Raw genomic sequence first — 26,206 nt, forward strand, 5'->3', positions numbered from 1 at the left:
GCTCTGGTTCTCGGTAGAGAACTCCACCACAAACCTTGGTCCCAGGATCCATCAGTATCATTCCTCCTGGGCAGAGCTTGGCTAAAGATCATAGAATAATGGAATCATAGAATCACCAGATTGGAAAAGACCTCTTGGATCATCGAGTCCAACCATTCCTATCTGTCACTAAACCATGTCCCTGAGCATCTAGACCATGTCCCTCAGCAAGATGTTGCTGTTTGGTCTGGGAAGGAGCAGCACAGGCTGGCAGTGCCTCTGAGGGTTATTGCCTTTTCCCTGCTGAGCTAAGCCAGCTCCTCCAACAGGCCTTGGAATTCTCCAAAGCATGACCCTCTGCCAGGCAATCCGCTGCCCAGGATGCTTGGAGAAGCTCTGCTGGGCTCCTCTTGGCCAAAGTGAACCCTGGAGCTGCTCAGCTCTCGAGCGAGGCACCAGCTCAGCGGGGGCTCTGCTGGGACCCCCAGCTCCATATCGGACCCTCAGCTGTGCCCCTGGGACCCCCAGTTCCGTGCCCCAACTCTCCGACATAATCTTGGAGGCTCCAGCTCTGTTCCTGGGTCATGCTCCTGACACTACCAGCTCCGTGTTGCACCCTCAGCTGTGTGCCCGGAGCCCCCAGCTCCACACCCAGACCCTCAGTCGTGTCCAGGAGACCACTAGCTCCATGTTGGACCCTTGGCTGTTCTCCTGAGGCCCCCACCCCATGTACCCATGCATCTCCAGCTCCCAGCTCCATGCCCAGACCCTCATCCATGTGTCTGGGGCTACCAGCTCTGTGTTGCACCTTCAGCCGTGCCCCTGGAGCCCCCACCTCAATGCCCAGACCCTCGTCCGTGCTTCTGGGGCTCCCAGTTCCATACCCAGCCCCTTGGCCAAGCACCTGGGACTCCTAGCTCCATGTTGGACCCTAGGTTGTGCTCCCAGGACCCCCAGCTCCGTGTTGGACACTTGGCCAAGTGCCTGAGGCTCTGCGGCTGTTATGCTGGGGCCTTCGGTTCTGTGCTTGGACCACTGGTCATGCTCCCAGGGCTCCCATCTCCATGTTGGACCCTTGGGCATGATCCTGGGGGTCCCAGCTCCATGCTCAGACCCTGGGGCATGGGTGCTGGGTCCTAGGGTTCCTGAGGTCCTGAGGGTCCCAAGATGCCAGGGTGCTGAGGTCCTGGTGGCCTTGGGCTTCCTGGGGTGCTGGGGGTCCAAAGGTCCTGGGGGTGTGGTGATCCTGGGGGTCCCAGGGTCTTGGGGTGCATGTCCCGAGGGTGTGGTTTTCTGGGTCCCAGGGTGCCAGTGCTGGGGTCTGGAGGTCCTGGGGGTGCCCCAATCTTGGGGTTCCTGAGGTGCTGGGGTGAGGGTTTCTAGGTGCCAGGGTTCCCAGGATCCCAAAGTCCTGGAGTTCCCGGGATGTTGGGGTCCCGAGGTCTTGGGGCTCCTGAGGTTCTGGGCCGTGGGTTCCCAGTTGCTGGTGTCCCCGGGTTGCCGGTGTTCCTGAGGTGCAAGGCTGTGGGTTCCCAAGGTGCCAGGGATCCCGGGGTTCCCGAGGTCCTGGGGTTCCCCAGCTCCCGGGGCTTCCGAGGGCCCGGGGATCTCGAGATGCTGGGGTGCGGGTTCCCAGGGTCCCGGGGTGCCCGAGGTGCGGGGCTGCGGGTTCCCGTGTGCTGGGGAGCCCCAGGTGCTACGGGGCCGGTGTTCCCGAGGCCCCGGGGGTGCGGGTTCCCGGTGTTCCCGAGGCCCCAAGTGTGCGGGTTCCCGGTGTTCTCGGGTGCAGGGGTGCGGGTTCCCGGTGTTCCCGAGGCTCCCGGTATTCCCGGGTTCGGCCTCCCATTCACCGCCCCCGGCGCGGTGTCCCCGCCCCGCCCCGCCCCGTCCCGCCGGGTGTCGCTCCGCCCGCGGTCCCGCAGTACCGTCCGGGGGCGCGGGGGGCGCGGCTGAGCCGCGGTGCGGGGCGCGGGGCGGCGCGGGCGGAGCGGGGCTCTCGCTGCTGCTGCTGCGCCCTCCGCGCCGGCCCCGCGGCCATGGGCGCGCTTTGTGCCGCCGCCCCGCGCCGCCGATGAGCCGCGAGGCCACGGGCAGCGCCCAGACACCGACACGGGGCCGCGGTGAGGCCGCCGGGAGGGGAAGGAGAACGGGGCGGCGGGGGGGGTGGGGGGAGGCGGCGGGGCTGCCCGAGCACCCGCGGGGCCCCTCGGCACGGAGCCTCGCCCGGCTCGGCGCGGGGCGGCAGGGCGCGGGGCGGGGGGGGGGGGCTGCCCCGAGGGCCGCCTGTGGGGGGGTCCCCACAGGAGCGGGTTAAGGGGCTCCCTCGGCGGCCGGGGGCGGGGGGGGAGGGGATGCCCGGGGGATGGGGGGCCGGGGAGGGATCCCTGGGATCGGGGCTGCTGCCGTGGGGCTGAACGAGGGGGCTGCCCCGGGGGGTGGAGGTTGCTGCCTCGGGGGTTGGGGGGGCTGCCTCATGGCTTGGGGGCTGCCTTGGGGGTTGAGGGGCTGCCCCATGGACTGGGGGGCTGCCTCATGGCTTGGGGGGGGCTGCCTTGGGGTCAGAGGTTGCTGCCTATAGCTTTGGGGGGGCTGCCCGGGGGATTGATGTTCCTAGCCTGGCGGTTGGGGGGCTGCTCCGGGGGTTGGGGGCCTGCATTGGGGTTGGAAGTTGCTGCCTTGGGGATTGGGGGACTGCCCCACGGGTTGGGGGGCTGTGTTGGGGATTGGGAGGCAGCCCCGTGTGTTGGGGAGTTGCCTTGGGGTCAGATGTTGCTGCCCCGGGGTTTGAGGGGCGGCTTTGGGGTCGGAGGGGGCTGCCTCCGGGGTTTGGGGGGCTGCCCCGGGGGTTGGGGGGCTGCCTTGGGGTCGGAGGTTGCTGCCCTGGGGGTCTGGGGATTTGTCCTGGGGGCTGGGGTGCCGGGGAGGGCTGCCCCAGCGTGGAGGTTGTTGCCTTGGGGGTCGTGGGGCCAAACGAGGGGGCTGACTCGGGGGTGGTGGGGCTGAGTAGGGATGCCCAGGGGTTGGGGTTACTGCCCCAGGGGATTGGGGGTCTGCCTGGGGGTTGGAAGGCTGTCCCCAGGAGCCCAGGGCAGCTGCCCCAGGGTTGGGGGGGGCAGCTTCTCTAGGGTGGGGGTCCAGGGGAGGGATGCCTGGGGGTTGGGGGGCTGGAGAGGGACACCCGGGGCTTGAGGTTGCTGCCCTGGGGCTTGAGAGACTGGTCCAGGACCTGCCCCAGGGCTTGAGGGGCTGCCTGGGATCTCCCTCGGGGTTTTGGGGGCTCCTCGAAGGGCCAGCAGGGCTGCCTGAGGGTGGAGGGGGCTGCCTGGAGGGCTCCCAGGGGACTGAGCAGTTGCCCCAGGGATTGAGGTTTCTGCCCCAGGGACTGAGGGCTATTGCCCTGGAGGATTGGGGGCTTGCCCTGGAGAATTGGAGGTCGCTGCCCTGTGGTGTCCCAGCACCTGGCCAGGGGTCACTGGGGACCTTTGCCAGGGAGACGGGTGCCAGTCTCGTTTTCGCATCCATAACTGGTGTGAAAACAACCTAAAAGGGCAGCATGGCATGAAAACTCAGCCCTGTTCAGCAGTGCCAGGGCAGCAGCAGATGCTTCAAGTGGCTCAGACCTGGTGTGAGGGCAGCACTGGCTCCTGCAAAGCATGGTGGAGCCAGGCCCGTGGTTATTTTGTGATGTGCAGGTGGGCTTTAAGGACAGGCAGGGTGTACGTTGCAGTTCTTGATTCAGCCAGGGAGAGGGAATGGGGGGAAAATGGCAAAGCGTCCCAAAGACGTGTTCTTAGGGTGGAGTGAGCTTTGAGAGGGAGGCCAAGCTGAAATCTGTCCTTACTAGTGTGTTTTCACATGCAATGGAGTTCATCCAGTGCAAGGAGTGGTTTGTCAGGCAGCTGGTGCTCTGCAGTACTCAGGGCTTCGAGGCTGAGACTGTTCTGTAAAACAAGACTTTTGCTATTGTCTATAAATGATGAAGTTCCCTTGCCAAGCAGTAGAAGTAGCAACCCAGAGATTGCCTTCCCCACCCTCCCATCCTCCATATTGACTCGTTGCTCTTTAAAAACGTTGTACTTGATCAGATTTCCTTCTCGAGGGGCTTTTCTCATCTTCCTTTGATGGCCTGAAATTTTCTCAGCCTCATAGCATGTGATGTTGTTAGCATAAAGGAACCTTTTCTCAATGGCCCATCTACAAAATCCCGGTGCCAGGACCGAGCTCCTGTGCTAACAAGCCCGTCTGAAGCAAGAATGCAGTCCAGATGCCCAAAATATGGGGGTCAGCGATGCATCTGGATTCCCCTAGAGCTAGACGAGGCGACACAGCGTAGTTCTAAGAGGCAGAGATTTGCAAGGAATGTGGTGCTGGTATGTCACTTGTGCATACGAAAGCCACCTGTGTTTGATTAAGGTGCAGTCTCGCTTTCGGGACTAACTGGATATTCTTTCAGAATATTTTTCACAAGCCTTAAATTCTTGTTTGGGGATGAGTATTTCCTAGTTCAGTAGCCAGATAAAAGCATGCTGCCTTGATATGACCAGGTGCATGTGCTGTCCGGGCTGGCTGTGCAGAGGAATTAACGGCATGTATCTCGTGGCACTGTGTGCTACCTGAGCCTAGATTTCTTGGATGTAGGGCTGCCAGATCCCAGGATCCTGTAGAACCACCGGTGATAGGAAATTGGCTGTTGTTTTAGCATAGCACCGGCTGTGTCAGTGATGCCAAATACTGAATACAAAGTTTTGGTATATTCTGTGACTGTCATTTGTAGAAGGTGTCTGATTTGAGTCCAGTTCTGTGCTCTCTGAAGTTGCTGAGAGCTGAAGAAGAGGCATTGGTGCAGTAATGATGCAGAGCAAAAGTGGTGGTTTGTAATCTAATAGGATTTATTTACAGTGATATTTATTTTTGTTTCTCATCTGTTTCAGCCAAACAACCTTGTTCGCCTTGGAGCTACAAATATTGATGATTTGAGATTTGAGCTCATTCCCCACTGCTCCTGTGCGAGCAAGGACCAGAAAAATGAATATCCAGGGGAAAGGCTTCCCCTTGGACCTTGGAGGAAGCTTCACTGAAGATGCTCCCAGGCCACCAGTTCCTGGCGAGGAGGGAGAACTTGTGTCCACGGATCCGAGGCCAGTTAGCCACAGTTTCTACTCCGGTAAAAGCGATGTGGTTAGAAATGAGACATCCACGGCAACACCGAGGCGCTCCGATTTGGACTTGGGGTATGAGCCGGAGGGGAGTGCTTCGCCAACTCCACCCTACCTGAAGTGGGCCGAGTCACTGCACTCCTTGCTGGACGATCAAGACGGTATCAACCTCTTCAGGACTTTCCTGAAACAGGAGGACTGCGCGGATCTACTGGACTTCTGGTTTGCCTGCAGTGGCTTCAGGAAGCTGGAGCCTTGTGCGTCTAATGAGGAAAAAAGACTCAAGCTGGCAAAAGCTATTTACAAAAAATACATCCTCGACAACAACAGTATTGTGTCCCGGCAGATCAAACCGGCCACAAAAAGCTTCATCAAAGACTGTGTCATGAAACTGCAGATTGACCCCGACATGTTTGACCAGGCCCAAACAGAGATTCAGTGCATGATAGAAGATAATACCTACCCTTTGTTCCTTAAGTCGGATATTTATTTGGAATACACGAGGACAGGTGGGGAAAGTCCAAAAATTTATAGCGATCCAAGCTCGGGGTCTGGGACAGGTAAAGGGCTACCTGGTTATCTGCCAACTCTGAACGAGGATGAGGAGTGGAAATGTGACCAAGAGGCTGAGCCCGAGGCCAACAGGGACTCGGCACCCTCCAGCAGGCTGACACAGAAGCTGCTTCTGGAGACGGCCACCCAGCGTGCCACCTCGACTCGACGCTACAGCGAGGGGAGGGAGTTCAGGTACGTTAGCGCCAGAATGTATTGAGGAGCCACCACAGAGGTGATGGGAAGCCTTGGAGGACCTTGGGTGGTGGGGAGCATCCGTATGGGTATGGGATGATGTTGTGCAGGTGCTTTGGTAGAATGCAAAGCTTTATTTGAAAGTAGTCGCAGGTTATTTTAAGGATGTCTTTGGCTGTTCGTGTCTGATTGCCGTGAGTCATCCCTGCAGCACGTTCCTTACCCTGCAGCACGTTCCTTACCTGAGGAAACTGCTGCTGGACATGGTGTGGAGGCAGGTGGGCAGTGCAGAGCTGCGGGCGATCCTCATGCATACGCAGGGAGTCATGCAACCTGTAGCGTCAGGTTGGCCGAAGCCCACACCGGCAGAAGGTCAGTGTTCAGTTATGGGAATGCAGGCGACTACAACTCGTGGTAAAACTTCTCTGTGTGAATCCACCAGGAAATTGTTGTGCTGAGCCACAGCTGCGGGAAGCTGGCAGGAGGTACCCTCACCTCTGTCATGTTTATATGGGTCAAACGGGATCATGGTGCTCCCTGAAAATGGTACTGCTCTGCACACAAGAATCCTGGCACAGAATCATAGTGGTGTCAAAGTCAGAATCACTGAATCCGGTTAAAACCGTTCCCTCTTGCAGCTTTTCCCTTCATCAAAGCCATTGCTGGGGTTTGTAACCGGAGGAGTTCCACAGTTTTGCAGCCTGTTTTTTTTCTGGGTCCCCCACCCACTTCCAGCAACATGGATTTTGAAACTTGCTGAGAGCTCAGTTAAAATTCCAGACAATTAACTTAGCAGGGAGCTCTCTGGGATCAGTAAGCGCGTGTGTGTCTAACCCTTGCTGAATCAACAGAACCCGGCCAGAACACATTCCTACTTCTTTTTTTTTCCCTTTTTCAAATAAAATCTCCTTGTTTTAAGACCTGCTTAGGCTAAAATCTGACGCTTTGTGAAGATTATGAAATGAAGGAGCTGAACTGTCCTCTTCAAAGCCACCTGCCTTATGAAAAGCATTTCTGTGTTTAATCTCCCTCGGCCATCCCTTTGGGCTGGCAGCTGGAAACGCATCCTGCCCTGCGCGAGGCCTTGGCGCTTTTCAGCTGGTGAAATGTTTTCGGTTTGAGTCTTGTTTCCTTCTAGGTTTTGAGGAGGGGGATGCAGCATGAGAAAGTCTTGGGGGAAAAAGAAAAAGGGGAATTCGTGTGGACTCCTGCTGTTTTAATCAGGAGTTGGAAAAACAAAATCCCAGGATCCCGGGAATTCCCATGGAGTTAGTAAAACCCTTGAATGTGTCTTGAAGTGCATTTTGACCAAGCAGTCAGGTACTCGCCATAAGCGAAGGATTAGAAAAGTCTATGATTTAAGTAGCTTTTTATATAAGTGATAATGGCTTTAGGATTGAAAATGACTTATTTGAGGTTCAGCTGTGTTGGTTTTCTTACTGGAGCAGGTAGCCCAAACCTGCAAACAAGACTGCACTTCTTGGCTCTGGCTTCAGGAAGAAATGCACTTGATCCATGAGCTGAATGTATCTGTGCCAGGTTTTAAAATGGTTTAAGAAACGTGCTGTGAAATGGAAGCGTTTTGGAGTAGAGTTTCTTGGTCTCAGGCATTTTCAGACCAGATTGGAACAACATGGAATAACTCCTTACCTGGGGGATGGAGCTCAGGCAAAATGCGTTGCTGTTAATTTGCAGTGTCCAACAGCCTGTCATTGTGGCTGCTGACGCTCCTTTGACCTGTCAGGTAGGGAGGCATGGAAACCTTTACCGTTCTCACCAGCGCAGGAGTTGTTTCTCAGCCTGTGGTAACTGAAGAGAAGTGATTTATCTTATTTTTCCAATGTTGGGATGTCAGCTCTGGTAGCGTCCAGAGCGTTGCAATGGAAGATGCTGCTGAATTGCGTCATCTCTGCAATTTTTTAGTCTAAAAAAATCTGCTGAGATACTAATTTATGAGGTGATTGTTCCTCTGAGCGAGACCTGTGGTTGAATTAACGTAACTTCCTGGATGTTGTATAGCAAGAGCTGTCTTCAGTAAGCTGGTTTTTAAGCTGGAGCATCTTTATCTTGCAGACTTTTTTGTTCATTTGCTGTCTCACCTGAATAAGCATGCTGGAAGCTGGTGGGGCTGCGTGCAGCCAGAAGCGATGGTTGCGTGCGGTGTTTGAAAAGCTGGGTCCCAGTTTATTCTGAAAATTTCCACAAACCTTTTTTTTTTTTTTTTCTGCATATGTGTGGAAGAATTTCTTGTTTCTCTTCTTGAGGGAATGTTGAAATAAGCTGTTTTGCATTATATCTGAGGGCCTCTTTAATCTTCCCAAGATTGAACTTCTATTCCTTGGCTTCCATGGAAACCCTAAATAAAGAGGAATCGGAGCAAATGCAATAGAAGTATTTCTCTGTTAGCAAATGAGCATCTTGAATCGGTTTCAAATTGTTTTTGCAGCAGAAAGGTCATAAATCTTGACGCGGTGGCTCTGCTCTCAGGAGAGCAAACATAAAAAATTCCTCAAACAGCAGAAGACAACCCATCATTAGCATTGGGTGTTTTGAAGGTGTGCAAATGTGCGTGCATATGTGAGAATATCCCGAAGCCAAAAGCATCGCCGTTACCCACTGTGTTTTTGTATGCATAGGAAAAGGCCAATAGTCATTATAGTTAGGCTCCTGCAAATTAATTGGACATTGGTTATGGATCAGTGAACTTCAAAGAGGGTAACCCCCGAAGATCTCGGGCATTAACTTGCAGCTTCCGAAAGTGACACTAACGTGGTTGTGAGGGCGGCTAAATCGTTCATTAACCTTCTTCTGACACGCCGGGATGGCGTTCCTCGGATCCGGAGAGCAGAAATTAAACCTGTGCCTGAGGACCGCCCCGCAGCCTCATTTTCGAGCGCATCTTAAAAAGCTGCAAATGTGATGTTTGGTGGTGAAAGGTCACAGTTGTGTCTTTTGTCAGGATGGGTTTCTTCTGCCTTCTCTTTAGCTTTGGATCTGGTCTTTTGGGGAGACCTTACAGCAGCCTTCCAGTACAGAAAGGGGCTCCAGGAAAGCTGGTGCGGAGGCTCTTGATCAGAGAGTGCGGGGATAGGGCTGAGGGGAATGGTTTTAAGCTGAAAGAGGGGAGATTAAGATGAGATCTTCGAAAGAATTTTGTTGCGGGTGGTGAGGCCCTGGCCCAGGTTGCCCAGAGCAGTGGTGGCTGCCCCATCCCTGGAGGTGTTCCAGGCCAGGTTGGATGGGGCTTTTAGCACCCTGATCCAGTGGGAGGTGTCCCTGCCCATTGGAACTTGATGGGCTGTAAGCTTTTGAAGTCCTTCCAACCCAAACTATTCCATGATTCCATGAAAGAGTTTTTCTCCCACGCCCAAAGTGCTGGGGAGCAGCAGTCACAGCCATTGCCTTTGCTTTCTTCCTGTGATGGAAAGCAAGAAGAGCACACCGTGTTATGTGTGAACAGCTCTACTTTTGTCACTTCTGGAAGACTGCCAGGCTGGGAGACATAGGTTGGTTCTGCCAGTTGCTCTGGGTTGTGACCCATGTCATGAAATGCACAACATGTTTAAAAGAAGACCTGGAGGATGGTGATGAGAGGTGGTGGTAGGTGAGGTCTGGGAATATTGTGGTGGGGCTGATAGGCATGGATGGGGAAGTTTCCCAGTGGGGGCTTTGGTGTACATGTGGTTTATTTTTCTTAAAGGAAGCTGGCTATGTGATCTAAGCCTTAATTTCCAGAGTGCTGAGCTGACAAAGCTCATGATGTTTCACAAGGGTTGGTGGTTCAGATGAAAAGGATGGGTGACCCAGTTCTTCACTGGGGCTGGTAGAAGCCACTAGGAGGGTCCTTATATACTTGTGCCTATGTACTGGCAGCCTCCCTGTACACATGTGAGAGCTACACACCCCAAAACGTACAGCCAGCACTCCTTCGTAGCAGGCTGTGCAGGGACAGCAAGTGGAGAAACAACTGAAGGAGCTTTTCAGGGATGTGACCACCTCGGCTCTGAGATGATGAACTGTGGTGGCGAGAGGAGCAGTGTAGGCTGGTTCAGGGAAGGCATGGGATCTTTCCATTGCTTGGGGCAGCATAAACTTGCCAGCCATCAGAAGCTGTGCCTGTATCACAAAGAAGCTAAAATTTATACTTAGTTTTGAGGTTTGGTGCTTTATTCGTTATTAAATGTTAAGTTGCTACCTTCTGACCCAAGACTGTGTGGTGAGGGAGTCGGTGTGAACTGTGCTGAATGGGTGGAAAACTGGAGATGCAAAAGCACAACCGCTGATACAGGAAAAGTGTGTGTTTAGAAAGTTTAAGGCATACTGATGCTTCTTCTACCTGGAGCAGCAGCGTGTGTGTCTTAAAGCTGGGCTGCTGGAGCTTCAAAAGAGGCTGCTTGCTGGAAAAAGCAGCTGCTCGTATGTGAAGGCAGAAAGAAAAGTTTTGGATGCTGAGCTTGACTTAGCTGGAATTCAAATTGCTGGGCCTATAACAGCACTTCTAGTCAATGCAGCCCTGTTTGGAATCTGTGGCTGTTTCCAAATGTAAAGAAAATGAGTTACAGAAGAATAGTTTTGGTTCTGAATTGTTCTGGAGAGAGAGGGGGGTGCGGGTGCTAATAGAGCCAAGAGGTAATTGAGTGACTCGAGCACCCTAAGATACACAAGGCAAAGACTGATGGTGGCTTTGCACAGAAGTTACGCCAGCTTTTCTAAATATATTGTTAACCTGATGAAACTTCTGTGTGGAAATGCTTATATTAACAGCATAAAGTATTTATACTGGTGGGTGCCAAGCTTTAAAATGGATTTTATTTGAAGAAGAATACCTTTTGTGCCTGTAGCTTTGCCTCTACACAAATCAAGATGAAGAAGTGGTGTATTTGTTGTTTGGTTCTGGATCAGTGCTTTGGCTTCTTTTTAAAGACAGGTAGTTAAGCTTTTAGCACTCTCTTTTGATAAATGAATAGTGTTTTCTCCCCTCCTCCAGCAAAAAGCTACCTTATTTTATTGTGTTTCAATTTTACTTGGGTTACAGAAGCTTTTCTCTTAAAAGAAGGGAAGGGGAGTTGAAATGGAGACCTGGAGGATGGTCTCTTCTCTTTTTGGTGTTGGGGAGGTGCAGATTGGATGTTGGGAAGACAAGGCTTCATGAAGAGTGTGATGCAGCTCGGGAGCGGGTCACCAAAGAGATCTCCATCCTTGGAGGGCTTCACAGTTGGGTTAGAGCCATGGTCTGTCTGGTCCAGTGTTGGCGATGGTCCTCTTTCAATGTGCACTTTCAATGGTGGCACAAATCATAATATACTGGGTTCTGAGAACGGGGCTGGAAGTCAGGCTGGTTTGGCTGCCCAGTTTCAGAAGGGATTGGGTGCTGAATGCACGACTGGGAGCTGAACTGACCCCAGGAGCACACAGGAGATGGCCCACAGGGTGGGTACGCCTTAGTTTTGATCTGCCACTCAGCTTGGCTGTATGTTTTAAGAGTTTCTTTGTTGTTGCTGCAATGGACTAATCCCTCAAATCATTAGTTACCCTTGGACACTTTAAAAATGACTGCCTCTTGGAGGTTTTCCTTTAACAGTCCGTTAGATCCTGGATTTATTAACTATTGAGACAGACTGTGAAATCCTGTTACACCAGGCTTTCTTGGTGGAAAAGGGACTGAGGAGGGTGCGGGGGTGTTGGGGGAACACACGCTTGCCTCATGTTAGAGTAGAGCTGTTGACTTCTCCACCTTCCCAAACCATACCAGAAGTCCTGCCTGCCCACTGGACTGGATCATCAGAGCACACTGTGGTTGTGGGTTATCATGAGCTTTGAGGCTTCAAAAGGGGCTCCAAGCAGTTCCAGCACTGTGACTGCATGTTGCAAGGCCAGTCAGGTAGTCACTATCCGTGGAAAATAAATCGTGTTGGGGTTGTGCAACCTGGAGAAAGCTCCAGGGAGACCTTAGAGCAGCTTCCAGTACTGAGGGGGACTACAGAAAAGCTGGGGAGGGGCTCCTGATCAGGGAGTGCAGAGATAGGACGAGGGGGAACAGTTTTAAGCTGAAACACAGGAGATTGAGATGAGATCTTAGGAAAAATGTTTTGATGTGAGGGTGGGGAAGCCCAGAGAAGTTGTGGCTGCCCCGTCCCTAGGGGTGTTCAAGGCCAGGTTGGACGGGGCTTTGAGCCCCTGATCCGTTAGGAGGTGTCCGTGCCCATGGCAAGGGGTTGGAACTAGATGATCTTTAGAGTCCCTTCCAATCCAAACCGTTCCATGTTTCTATGATTTTATCAACGGAGAAATCTGAGTTCAGAAGTACCTGCATAGTACAGAAAATCATTGTGCTTAAAAAAAGCTCAGAACAGAGGTGTTGATCCTAAATCAGTTCCTGGAAATATCATTGGATTATTAGGCTCATCCTTAAATCCATTAAGCAAATTACAGTTAATCAGTCAAATAAAAGAAGAAAGATCTTTTGCAAGGTCCTGTCTTTCGAGTCACATGCAGAAGCTGTAGTAATATTTTAATTTTCCGTCTGTCAGTGAATGTATTCAATCACTTCACTCCCTTATGTGGAGGATTTGAAATTAGAAACTGAGGTTAATTATCTGCATTAAATGAAATATGTGAAGACCACAAAAGCAAAAACCTTCGCGATTTGGTATGGTCTGTTAAGCCGGGCAGGCTGTTTCAGAAGGAGAGGGGTTATTTTTCCCCGGTTTTGTTCCGATTGAAGGGTTTTAGTCACAGTAATTGAAATGATTAAAAAGTCAAATTGCTGGTGAACATAATTCTGAGTATCTTTCTGAAAAGATTTGACACTTGGTTGAGAGCAGTGGCTTGCTCTGCCTGGCAGCGCGGCACAGCCAGTGGTGTGCCATCCTGGCGTGGGTGAGGTGGTCCTTGGTGCCTTGGTGTCCTCTTCCATGGCAATGGGCTCTCACTGGGTTAGTGGAGGTGATTTGGAAGTGGAACAATACCGAAGGAGAGCTGCGCTTCTGAGCGTATCGGATATAAAATGAGTCTGACACCATCCATCCAAATGCCACTAATTAGCTAATTACTGCCTACTTCACTTGGAAGTGCAGCTTTGGCCTCTACAAAGAAGATGACCCTCTTGGAAACGCACCGTCCCCAGCGGTCAGCCAGCTTTGGGGCGATTTATTTAAGAGGCTCAGTTGTTTTCCTACTGTTCCATACACACATGGCTCGTGTTTGAGCCTCTCTGGGGCCTGCAGTGCCCGTCTCTGCTTGGTGAGGGCAAAGATGCCCCTTTGCTGGTGCAGCCCCGAACCCCTGCTCATTGTCTGAGCACCTCAGGAAAGGGCTGCTCTGGAGACACCCATCTTCTCGCTCCCCTCTGCCATGTGCCACAGTGAGCAGCTTTGCCCGCGGTCACACTCAGAAATTCAATTGTAGCAGGTCACGCTTGCGTGTAAAAGCAAAATCTTCGTTACTTGCAGCCCTGGTCCGGGTTCTTTGCTGTTGTAAAGCAGTGATGAATTTAAGTAGAACCGTTGCAGTTTTAAGTCAGATTATCCAAATTCTATAAGACCTACGTGAAAAATGGATTTTTACCTTTGAAGACTACAGAGTACACTTCTGTGGCAAGTCCTGGAATTTTGTGGTCCTCTGGCCCCCAAGATACAATCTGTCCTGGAAGTACCAGCTTTCTGAAGGCTGATCTAAACAGCTGATAGGTGAATAGCTTTTGTCTGTCCTGATGAAAAACAGAAAGGGAGGAAAAACTATAGCTGGAGGAAATGAAACTCTTTGAAGTACCCAGTGAGACCTTCTGGTTAGCACTGGGACCTGGTCCCTGGACCCACCTCCAGAGCAAGTGACCAGAAGCTACTTCGATTTATTCCTCCTCTGACCCCCACATATTCCCTATCTTCTTGTCCTCTGGGGAGTCTTAGTCCTCTCCCTCTCTCCATTTTAATTTTTCTTTTTCTTCTGGCAGTTTAGGGGGTTTGTCATTTATCTCCAGGGTGTGTTCAAAGGAATTCTAGTGCTGGAAGAAGGAGAGCAGTGGGAATGTCGAGGTGGGATTGCCTGTTTTTCAGCAGTCCACGTTTATAGAGTGAGTTAGCTTTGCTGGAAAACTTTAGCCTTTGATTTACCATTTTCAGTCATAAATTTGGGTCTTTTTCTTGGCTGGCAATCAGCTTTTCAGACTGGGCGAGATTTATCTGGAAGAGGGACTTCCTTGTGCTGTTCGTGCCAGCCCGGTCCAGGCGGCTACTTTGGGAGCCCTGGCCAGCGCATGAATTCAGGTGGGATCCACCTTTTGGTAGCTAAGGACCTTCACAAGGAAAGTGCAGACCGGAACCGAGTTGCAGGGGGAGCTCCTGGGAACTGTGGGTCAGAAGAGGGGTGCGGAGACCCTGTATCCTGCTGTCACTACTGGGTTTGATTAACTTTGTCCTGGCTCTGCCCCATGGAAGTAAGAACTGTAAAACCGTTTGGCACCAGACATGCAAATGAGAGCTGGGCTGAAGCGGCTATTACCCTCGAGGATCCCAAAAGAGGGATCAACAAATAGAAATTATTCTATTAGCAGGGGCAAATTTCACAGGTTAATCATCGTGTCAAATTAATGAAATACAGCCTTGATCTCCTGCACAAGGGTTTTATTGTGTATAAATAAGAGTGCCTGAGCAAAGACAGCAAATTCTTGCACTGTAACATTTGCAGCGTGCTGAAGAAAGGGAAGCTCTGTACAGATTGCAGCACAAAATGCCTCCTTCGGACATTGGCTTCATTCCTGCTTCAAAAGGTTGTAAAACGTGACCTTGGAAACTTCTTGCTCTCCTCATGGCCCTACCCAGATTGAATTTCCACAGGGCATGTATTCTTTAGGTTTTTTTTAATAAAAAGTTGGGGTCTTTGGCTAAGAAGCCTTGTCTTTGTACTTTTAATTCAGTCCATGTGACTGTCATAACATTTATTTCTTAGGAAATGAAAAATGTTCCTTCTTGAGCAAAGCCACAGAAAGCAGCTGTTGGGCACGCTGGCAACCTCAGGTGTGTGCAGTGTGTGTCTTCTTCTGGTGCTGGATGAAGACCATCATCCTGAGTCCCTTATGGCTCAGTCCATGGCTGTGCCAGGGAAAGAAACAGCAGAAGCTGCTGCCTTTGTCGGGGAGGTATTTATATTGAATGTGTCTTTGAACATCTGCACTTTCAGGGCAACTTGAAAAGCTACTTTCAAAAAGCTCTCTTGATCCTCTTCAAGATGGGCAAATGCTAGCAAAAATAGATGAAGTTGAAACGGGATGGAAATGGGCGGCAAAGGATGTGTGGAAGTGTCAGGTCAGGGTAGGCTGTAAAAGAGCATAGTGTTTTTCCCCTCCAGATACCTGCAGTGAAGTTTGTGACCCAGGGCTGGTTTGAGTGTTGCCTCTGGGGAAATCAGCCCAACTGGTGGAGGTGTTTGATAAGACTGAGCATCCTGCTGTCCCCCAGTGGTGGGTTTGGGTCTTCCCCAGAAGAGGTGATCCTGCTAAATGATGCATAAACCTTCCTCCTGCTTAAGAGAGGAAGCTTTCCAGATGCGCATGGGGAGAACTTTCCTTTGGTAATCCTGAAGATAGCCGGTCCTGCAGCTTCACCCGGAGGTTCTTGCACAAAGGCTTGTGGTCAGGCTAAAATATCTAGTTTAGAAAGGCATCCCAGTGATGGGAGGTCAGGCAGCATTTTTGTTATCTCTTCCTCTGCTTAGTTACTCTCACTGTTCTCACTGTGTTCCTTATTGCTCCCTTCAGGTTTTTTCCAGCCTCAGTTTCTCGCTGCCAGGTTTTGGTGTGTCTGTGCTCACTTTAGTGCCTCCAAATACCTTTGTTTGAGGGGAAAAAAAAAAAAAAAGAACAAACCCCACTGAATGGGTGTGAATGTTCGGCAGCAGCTTTGTTATGGAAGGCCCTTTGGTTTTATTAGACTTTTCAACCCTCCGGTCGACTGTTAAACAAGCCGTAGCTTGTCATGGTTGACAAACCTTCGCTCTGGTCTCAGACCTAACCTACCAGTTTAAAAGGCAGTATTCTTTTGTGTGCAGGTTTCTGGGTGGGGACCACGGGCTTCTTGCAGCCTCCTTTTCCCTTCTTCCACCTCAAAAAAAATTAAGTTTAGTGTTAACTGTTCTGTCACTTCCAAGGGCCAAAAGGAAATGTCAGCCTATGCTTTAGGATTTCTGCTCCCTGAAGTGCTCTGCTCCCCGCTGACAGTGCAAGTAGGTGGGAATATGTATTTACATTAAAAACAAAGCAGCTGCACAATAACTGTCAGCAACTGGAGATAAAATGTAGAAAGTTTTTTTTTTTTTTTCAAATGATTCATCCATAATTATTTAAAAACATGTTGAATTTATTCTTAAGCTTTGGAGGAGAATTCCTGCAAGGCTGGCGCTTGCCGTCCCTGATGTTTATACACCTGAGTAAATGCCTGGCTCAGCAGTTTGCCGGTGTTGAGCGCTCCAGATCTAAATCCCGTCAGGGGTAAACCTTGCACACCTTTGTCTCTGCGGGCCTCTCCGTTTCCAGAGCTTGCGCGGGTAAGGTGGAACCAAGTCCTAGCAGTGGGCAGCACTGGGGTAGGCTGGGTGCTGAGGGTCATACTGTTTTAATAACTGTGCCAGGTGGATTTGCTCTCTGGTAGCCAGGGTTTGTAGCAGCTGGACAACACAAATACACCGATGAGTCTGATGGAGAGGTGGCTGGGGAGCAGCAGCTAGAGCTGTGTCTGGTCTCCTCTTTGTGCCCCTTCAGCAGCATCCATGAATTGTAGTCATCCAGGGAAGAAGTGAAGTCCCTTTATGTGGTTTCTGTCACATATAGCAGAGTGGTAACTGCCTCCTGCACTGGTCTTAGGGTGCTGGATGGTGTGGTGCTTTCCCTCGTGTCGCTACAGGTGCCGATGTTTTGTGTCCAGATGGGCAATGCTCAGTGTTTTTATTTTCAGGCAAAGGTAGCCCGTGCTGTGAGGGGCATTTTCCCCTTGTTTCTCTCACTGTGATTGCCAAGAAGTCGGAAACGCACTACACTGAACTGACCAAAAATTGTTGGGTGTTTATTGTTGTTTTTATGCTGACGTAGCACCCTGCCCTGCTCCCCAGACCAGATAACATCGGCACAGGGCAGGGCGCTTGCCCACGTGGCCGGGAGGGCAGCGCATGCTGCTGTGGGCGTCACTGCCGAGCAACCAACGCCTTCCAGTTTCATCAGGCTCAGGGTGCGTTTTTCCTCCAGCAAGAGGCACAGCACAGATGCCTGCTGCTGCTGGCACTGCCTTCCCTTTGCTCCACCACAGTGGAGCAGGGAGAGAAGGAAGGATCTCAGAGAATGATGAGTTGCATCTCTGAGCCAGGCATTACCAGGGTGCCCTCAGTCCCTGGGACAGTTCACCAGTCGAGCTCCACTGTTCCACTGCGCTGCTTGGATGGGAGATGAATAAATCTAAGGAAGGCAGGAACCCCAGCACTTGTTCTAGCCCCGTGGCTGCTGAGCCCTGCTGCCTGCAGCGACAGCTTTAGCCGAGAGCTTGAGGAGCCTTTTCTGATCCTGTAGCAGTCTTGGCAGAAAAGTCAGCTGGCCCCATCTTCGTCTGTTTTCCTTTCTTGATGCAGCGCTAGAGCTCCTCTCCTTGAAGCTGACTATCCCTCGACTTGTGTTGGGCACTCAGTCTTGGAGAGGTTGCTTGTTGGAGGTGTAGCGAGTGACCCAGTAGCCCACCAATTTAATGGTGAAGATGCTGGCCTTGCAGTCTTCCAGTGCTTGCCCACAGCTCTTTCACGTGCTCAGAAGGGTAGATGCATCCTGCAGCTCCCTGAATTTGCCTCTGCGATGGTAGTTAACACTTATGAGGCAGCAGTTCCTTAGACTCAGCAAGGTCACCTGGGTTTTGGTCGTTGTCAGCGAGCCCTGAGTCAGCTTTGTATGGGTTGCTGTCTTTCTCACCTCACATAGGTTCTTCTGTCTGAAGCCATCAACCACATTGCCAGCAGTCAAGCTAGGAGCAACCCTTTTTCTTTGTTAATTGCTGCCTGTGGCTTGGCAACAGAAACGACAGAAACCCTCCCAGGTAGCCCATCTTGGGCTGTGGACTTGGGTGTAGTGTATTGCCTCGGGTGGTACAGAGTAGCATAATCCTCTCACTTCCCAGTTTTGGAAATCGTCCTGGAAGTCTGAGCTGAAGAAAGAGGATGGGACTGGAGCCAAACCTCTCGTTCCAGATGGGACAGTAGTGGCAGGAACACGTATTGTCCACAAAGGTGTTGCCAAGCCACAGAAAGCAATTAGCAGGGAAGAAAAATGTGCTTCCTTTAAAATCAGCATTTTAAAAGTAGTTTTTCCTCTTTGAATGGGATACACACACATTGATAGGCCAAGCAGGCAGAATCAGGATTGCGAGAGCAAGCATCTGAAATTATCTAACTCGTGTAGGTAGCAACTTCATGAAACAGGCAGGTTTGTCAAACAGGATTGCAGTCAGTCCTGAGCGATAGCCGAGCGTGGACTGGGTTTATAACGTCAGGTTACTCTGCCTTTGGCAGAGAGAACAAGTATAGCACTCCTGAATTACTCAGAGAGGTCTCTTTCTAACCGCATTGTTGCCAATATGGTTATGATAGGCACAGGGTTTGCAAAGAAATGTTTCCTCCTTTTTAGCATCAGCAGCTAATGTTGCAAATTTAAACTCTGTATGAAACCTTTGGGCCCTAAAAAGGTTTCCACCAGCTCTCCCTTTCCTCCATGGACCCTTGTGCACCAAGTCCCCCTCCTCAGCTGATGTTGCAGCCGTGGTTTATTTGTGCTAGGCTGCTGGATTTCCCTTTTTGCTATCCTAGTGCTCAGTGCATCACTTCCCTTTCGATTTCTGTGAATTTGGAACCATAGAGCAAGATTTCAGGGGTGGGAAGTTCTTCTGAGGTGCTGGGGTGAGAATGGAGATGGGCAGCATCAGAGTGGCAGTGCCGTGGCAGAGAAGGAGGGGAGGGCAGTGGGGAAGTAACACCTGCAATCTGCGACCTGCAGTGATCCAAGCTTTGGAGGAGTGGAGTGGCGTGGGTGATAGCTGATGTGGCCCTGTGTTGGCTGGGGACCTGCTGACCGGGCAAGCTGTTTGAGGCCAGGGTGCCCTCCGAGAACTCAAGAGTGCCTTTTTAGCAGTTCACTATTCTGACTTCCCATGTGGACAAAACAGGGCGTGTCATCTCTTGGAGAGGTGTGTTAAAGCTTGTCCCCAGCTCTTTGAAGCCCATTGTTGGCTTTCCTTGGGTTAATCCTTCCTCCTTGCTCTTCCCATGGTCCCTATGATGCAAGATCAAAAAAAATTGTTCCAGTATCTCACCACAGCTGATCACGATTTTACCTTTCTCACTAGATTTCTTCAGACACTGGAGTTCTCAGTAAGTGCCTCAGCCATGGCCACCTTACCTGTTGCAGACAGCAGTCCCACCTCAAGCTGGAGGCTGGACTGCTCTGCTCCTCTCCCTCCCTTCCAACTAATAGCTCTGTGATTTTAGTTCTCTGGAATCATAGAATTATCAAGTGGTTTGAGTTGGAAGGGACCTTAAAGCCCATCCAGTTCCAACCCTCATGCCACAGGCAGGGACACCTCCCACTGGATCAGGCTGCTCAAGGCTCATCCAACCTGGCCTTGAACATCTCCAGGGATGGGGCACCTATGATTTTTCTAAGCAACCTGTGCCAGTGTCCTCACCTCCCTCACAGTGAAAAATTCCTTCCTAAGATCTAGTTCTTAGTTAACTGCCAAGCACGTGCTCACCTGTCACACGTGTGTGTGAAGGACTGCATCAGCTTTTATCCAACAGTGAGCCCTGCAGAAATTCATAGGCTCTTACAGCTGAAGTAATGGCACCAACAGCTGGACTGGTGACCAGGAGACAGGGGGGCATCACTGCAAAGTCATGAAATACAATACAAGAGCCCTGCTCTGAGGCGAAAGTTTAGTTCCAGCAACCCAAGCCACGTAAGCAAGGAAAAGCATTTCCCCCTCAAAAAAGCAGCAGAAGTGGGGGATGAAACTGCCCTACTCTACCAGTCATCTGGGCTAGATCATGTCCTTCTCCATCCTCCTCGTCTGCACCTCTAGGGGTGTTTTAAAATGTCCAGTCTAAAAGGTTAAGGTTTGAAAGAAGAGAAAGGTATCTTTCCTTTCCTCTCAGTCATTGAATCATTTTTAATTTATTGTTTGATCCTGGTTCTCGTGCATTGACTGCGTGGGAGCTACAGTGTTGAGTTACAAATACAGCAGGTGGCTGTTCCTTTAAAAACTATAAGGCTTAAATCAAATCATGCAGTATTAAAATGGAGTTTTGTTTTTCAAATAACAGGAGGAATGGATTTTTTGTTGTTGTTTGCTGGTATAGGATCCCCCATGGTTTTAAATATCTGATCGAACATCCATTCTCCTGGTGGTGAATTCCTCTTCACAGCACAGGGATTGAAGGTCCCGCATCTCGCCTCCAAGGCCAGCGGAGGTGGGAATGGGCAGGGCGCTATTTATAGAAATCGGCAGTGATACATTCCAGGAACTCCTGCCCTGTTTTTTAGAACTGAGTTTGAAGGTTTTAAGCACAGATAGGAAAATATGTCATCTGTGTGGATTGCTCTAAATTACCTGCAATTTGTTGGGAGTTGCCATTTCTAAGTGCTTATTGCAACTCTAGATATTTGAGGAAGCTTTTGATTATCCTGAGCTTGTAAAATGTAATTGGCTATTTCTTAATTGTTGTCCTCTGTGAAGTATAATTACCTGTAATGTAGAGCTTTTTATTTGTCAATGCCGCAAACAGGAAATCAAGAGTGTCTGATTGAGATAAGTTTGGGGACTCCGCCATGACTTGTAATTGCATCAGGTGACTTGTTTGTACTGGGACTCATTTGTCCTGTAAAGTCCTGGAGGCCTTCAAAGAACGTAGAAACTTTAAATAGAATCATAGAATGGTTTGGGTCGAAAGGGACCTCAAAGCTCATCTCATTCCAACCCCCTGCCATGGTCAGGAACACCTCCCACTGGATGAGGCTGCTCAAAGCCCCATCCAACCTGGCCTTGAACATCTCCAGGGATGGGGCAGCCATGACTTGTCTGGGCAGCCTGGGCCAGGGCCTCTCCACCCTCACAGGAGAACATTCCTTCTAGGATACTAGGATTGCATTCCCTGATCAAGAGCCTCTCCGCAGCTTTCCCGGAGCCCCTTTCAGTACTGGAAGCTGCTCTAAGGACTCCCCAGAGCCTTCTGTTCTCCAGGCTGAACAACCCCAACTCTTTCAAGCTGTCCTTGGGTAGGAGGTGCTTAAGCCCTCAGATCATCTCCGTGGCCTCATCTGGACTCACTCCAATAGCTCCATGTGTTTGTCTTGTTGGGCATAAGTCTGGCTTATTCTTTCCTAAAAGACTCTTCAGACACCTACCTACCTCTTAGCAATGTAATGGCATCTCTTCACTCTGACATATGGCATGAGGTTTCAGGAGGAATGGGCTGCATTGGAATTAATTGCTTAAATGCAGTTAATCAGAAGATGTGGTAGGGCTTGCTGGTGTTCATGAATACCGTAGAGAAATCAGATAATTAAAGCTTAGCAGCCTGAAGCTGATCATACAGAGTCCCAGTTCTCATCAGTGTGTGATGGTACCTGAATCTAGAGCAGAGAATAGGTCTCGAATGGCCGCACTGAACTCAAATCTACTGTGGACAATGTCTTGTCTCAGTCATACATGTCTGCACAGGGAGTTGACCCTCATGTCTCATTCGCTGCTGCTACTCAGCTGCCCTTGACCCAACTATGCTGGCATTCCTCCAGGACCAGGGGAATGTGGGTCTGGGATGCTGGGTGACTTGGTTAGGGGTGTGTTGTATGGCCAAGGTCTACCTGTAAACTTGTCTCCCTGGGTTCATGTCATGCTTGCTCATGCTGAAGCTTTCGTTGTCCCCATCTTCCCAAGCTGCATCTGTCCTTGGTGGGGCACTAAACATTATTACTTCATTGAACTTAGACCTTATTGGGGATTTCTTTGTTGTAGTTCTGGGTGGGTTTTATGTTTTATAGCAGCAATAGCAGTCTCAGGCTGGGTATGTTTGCCCCTCCTTCATCTCAACCCGGGTTAGGCTGTGTGAGTCCAAGCACAGCTCTGGGGAGAGCTGGAGGAAGATGTAACGTAGATGGATGCAGCCAGTCTGAGGTTTTACGTTCAGTGTAAGTGGGTGGAGAGACGTAAATGGAAAATGAAAAGCCCTCTCGTTGCCTGCTGCAGCTCTGGGAGATGCTGTGCCAAGGCAGGCTGGTTTATGAACCACTCTGTTCCCATACTTGAGGGTTTCCAGAACTTTTGTGTACACGTGTTTTCCTTACATGTGGTCTATAAGTTTGAATGTCCTCTTTGCTGTGCTTTTTAGAGCATGGACTTAGAGGCAAGAGCCACCTGGGAGTGTCCTCCAGGAGTGCCTGCCTGATGCTGCCGCCCAAAAGCAGAAACAGCACAGGCTTCCTTTGGAGGAACATCCTAAAAACAAAACCTTAAAATAAAACCCCTCTTCTTGCTAAACTAGCTCTCTGCAAACATAGAATTATTTAGTTTTATTTTTGCTCTTTTGATGGAGAACTGGTGCCGAACAGTTCTCGGGGAGAGCGGTGAGTCAGCTCGCTCAACAGTGACTCTATTGATAGATGGAAGGAGTGGCGCTGAAGTCTGTCTAGTCATTGTTGGTGCTTGGCTGGAGCGCCGGGGGCTCTGAGGGCAGGCTCAAACACCTTTCGCCAGCCTTGGGAGATCAAACGCTATGAGTCAGGCTGAAGAAAATCATGATAGGGTCCAAATTAATTGCTTTTTTTTTTTTAACAAACCCTGTTTTGAAAGCGGGAAGGGAAGAGCACACATGCATCAGGGTGTGTGGGACCTGCCGACTCGTGTCTCACTGCAAGTTGACTTTTCTTTTGCCTCTCAAGCTGTTCCAGTGGAAACTCTGCCCCTGCTCTGCTGCAGAGTAATGGAGCTACCTATTTTTTCCTGTCTTGATAGCCTCTCATCTTTCACCTTTCTGTGTAAGGACATGAAGCAGAACTGGAAAACAAACACTTAGCGCTGACACATCATTCTTACGTATCCCATCTTCTGGTTATTTTTCAATTAAAAATACACACAAGCCAGAAAACATTTCAAGAGGGGCTTTAATTTCTTGTGATTTATGTGTAGTTTTGATCAAGGTGGGAAGGGCAGAGGATGGACAGATGGTGGGAAGTGTGGCTGTGCTGCAGACCTACCAACAGCTTCCTCCCCTGGGCTTTCCCATCTCCTTCTCCCAAGGCACAGCTTGCTGCCAAAATGGGAGAACCACATTTGTGAAGCCCGCGGCTTCCAACAGAGCCTTGTCTGTAAACCAAACCTTAAAGGTCATGGGCGTGAAGGACTATATCCTAGTCGTGCAGCAGCTCTTCATGCTGGCGCTGATATCCCATGCTGTGCCTTGGGTTGGTACCGTCTCCAGGGCAAGGAAGAGTTACAATGGGCACTGATGGCTTGAGACTTCACTTTTGTCTGTTAAATGCAAGTGCCACACACTTTGGCACCTCAGGCCATGCTGCCCTGAGCTTTCTTCAGGTGCTCTGAACACGCAGTATTCACCTCCCATCTCACCAGGTGCTGGCCAATTTTCAGCATAACGCACAATCTCAACTATTTTATTGCTTAATTTAGGCCATAAAGTCCCTTTGATGTGTTGTGTAATGCAACGTTCATTCTGAAAAAGTGGGTGGAGTAGCTTTATGGTATTATAAAAATAAATAAAATGCCTGGCAGGATTTTGAAACCACATGGTCATTCCTCCTCTCTCCGCAGATAAGTTGATTGTTGAGAGAGAAATCTTGCTTAATATCTAACTTTGGGTGATTTATTTCTCCAGAGTCCTTTCATCTCCAGCATGTATTGGGTTATCTGTGACTTCTAATCTGATTGTTTTAAGTGTGATCAAAGAAACCAAGAGAATGTGCTCTGTTTTCCCACTGTACGAACAGAATGCTGTTTGTACAGTGCATTACATCACCTGTTCCTGCTGCTCCCGACTCCTGCACCAAATGGCTGCGGTATAAATAGAAAACAGAATGGACTTGTAGGGGGTGATGAAATCCATTCCACTTGCCGAGTAAAACAGAGTTAACTCAACGAATGCTTTCTTTACTCCTGACTCTCTACCTCAGCACAGAACATCACCACGGGCTGGAAATGTTCAAAATAACTTGCTCGTGCAGGGTATTGAGACGGCTTTTGGCAGGGTCGAGGAGTTGCGCCAAAAATCCATGGGAGATGTCAGGCAGGGAGATTGCCGGCGTTGAAATTGCTGGGATTCTTTCCAGCCTGTGCAGAGAAAGAGTTTGGCCTTGTGTTGGAGTTATGGTGGTATTCTAGTTGTGATGGTCTGCAGGGAGAGGTGGTTGCCCTCCTTACCTGGGCTTGGTGCTGCATGATCCCTGCACGCATGGAAGGCTTTGCCATAGAACCGTATTACCTATTAAACCATGTCTTGAAGCACCATAACTACCCATTTTTCTAATCCCTCCAGGGATGGGGACTCCACCACCACCCTGGGCAGACTCTGCCAGTGCTTCATGGCTCTTCCAGTAATGAAATTTTTCCTGATACCCAATTTAAGCCTCCCCGACACAACTTGAGGCTGTTTCCTTTCATCCTATCACTTCTTACATGGCAGAAGAGACCAACATCCACCTCACTACAACCTCCTTTCAGGAAGCTGCAGAAAGCAGTGAGGTTACCATCCCAAAGAATCCCCTCTTGTTGAAAGCAGCTTGCTTTTGAAAGGTCTGGAGGAGGTAGAGCCTGTGGATGCGCTGGACTGTTGCTTCAGGATGCAAACTGTGCATTTCTGGGGGAGAGGCGCTGAGAAGCAGCTCTGATCCATGACGGAGGCCTGGGAGCTGTGCTTCTCTGCTTGATCATAAAAATCCCCAGTTCAAGAAAGGATGTTTATTTTCTGACACATCTTAACACTTCACCACCACATAACCTCAATGCTTCATGGAGTTCGGCTGTCCTCTCTGCAGCTTTGCCACGTTTCCCCCGCCAGCCTCTACCGGCCTCTTTGGGGGCACTGAGCAGCATTTTCACTCTAATTATCTAATCGATTAACTTATTTAACTTGGAACATTTGTTCTCAGCCTGTGTTTGGCTTTCAGTTTCTTGCTTCTTTTGCAGACCAGGAGGGTAATCTGAGGGCGTGAAAGCTCGCTTGCCAGCTTTTCCAAGCTGTAGCTGTTGGATTTAAAGTAAAAATCCCAAACCTCTCTCCTTTACTGACCTTGCCTCGACACACCTACAGGCCCTCAGGAAAATCCCACCCTGGGTAAATAGCTCACTTTTTTATTCAGAGGAGAGCTGCCATGCACCAAAGGGTCAGGGAAAATTGTTTGGGAGATAAGTGGTGGTTTTATATTAAGTAATTAGTCCTTGTTTGGTTGTTTTTTAATTTTCTGATTGGTTTGGAGGTCGCTCATGTGCAGTGCTTGGTCATTGTGGGATTACTGAGCTTGCAAAAATGGCTAAAACTTGTCTCCCCAGCCTGTCCTGGCCCTGTCACCCCTGGCTGGGAGGCAGGAAGCCACCAGCATTTCTGACGTGCCATTCCAGCAGGATGAGCTTAGGACCACTATCTCCCCCATCAAGCCTCCGGGTAGGGATGATCTGTAAAGGTTTTGCCTGTCCATCATGAAGCTGCTGGTGGTTTTCTTTCTCTGTAGCCCCCAGGTTGAAGGAGCAGGAAGGAAGCAGGGAGAAGACTGAAGTATCGAGATTTCGCTTTGGATGTTGTTGCTGTGCAGATTAGGGTCAGGATCAGCATGGCTTCAGCAGTGCTGGCTGCTCAGGTTTCCTCCTTGCTGCAGCCATCACCCCATGCGATGGGGAATTGTCTTTCTCAAAGCAAATCAAGCTGCTCTGCAATTTCTTTACAGTGGATTATAGGAATATGAGTTTGTCCTTCTCCCTTGAAAATTGTGAGGCACAACATGGTATTGACTGAACCACGAGGTGTTCAAGACCAGGTTGGATGGGGCTTTGAGCAGCCTGATCCAGTGGAAGGTGTCTCTGCCCATGGCAGAGGGATTGGAACGGAATAATCTTTAACATCCCTTCCAACCCAAACCATTCTACGATTCTCTGATTCAAAGCTTCCCTGAGCAGTGGGAACGACTGTGTGGTTATTTGGCCTTATTCTGCCACTGGCCAGAACAGCAATGCCGAAAAGGTGATGCCAAGCTTGCTCTGCAAAGGCTCTCCAGCAGCAGCGTTGCTCACCTCAAGGTCACA

General features: G+C 50.2%; 1 protein-coding gene across 1 annotated transcript in view; it reads left to right on the forward strand.

The window, feature by feature from the left end:
• The first annotated feature begins 1,917 nt into the window (after positions 1-1,917).
• The window catches only part of AXIN1 (axin 1), a 79,110-nt gene continuing 54,821 nt past the window's right edge, over positions 1,918-26,206 (forward strand). Inside the window, exons 1-2 of the mRNA XM_054080799.1 lie at positions 1,918-2,099; positions 4,911-5,882. Of these exons, the coding sequence (XP_053936774.1) occupies positions 5,005-5,882 (878 nt within the window). The 5' untranslated portion in view covers positions 1,918-2,099; positions 4,911-5,004. The remainder of the gene's footprint in view (positions 2,100-4,910; positions 5,883-26,206) is intronic.

This window comes from Cuculus canorus, chromosome 15 (assembly GCF_017976375.1).
Source record: "Cuculus canorus isolate bCucCan1 chromosome 15, bCucCan1.pri, whole genome shotgun sequence".
In the NCBI taxonomy this organism is placed as follows: domain Eukaryota; kingdom Metazoa; phylum Chordata; class Aves; order Cuculiformes; family Cuculidae; genus Cuculus; species Cuculus canorus.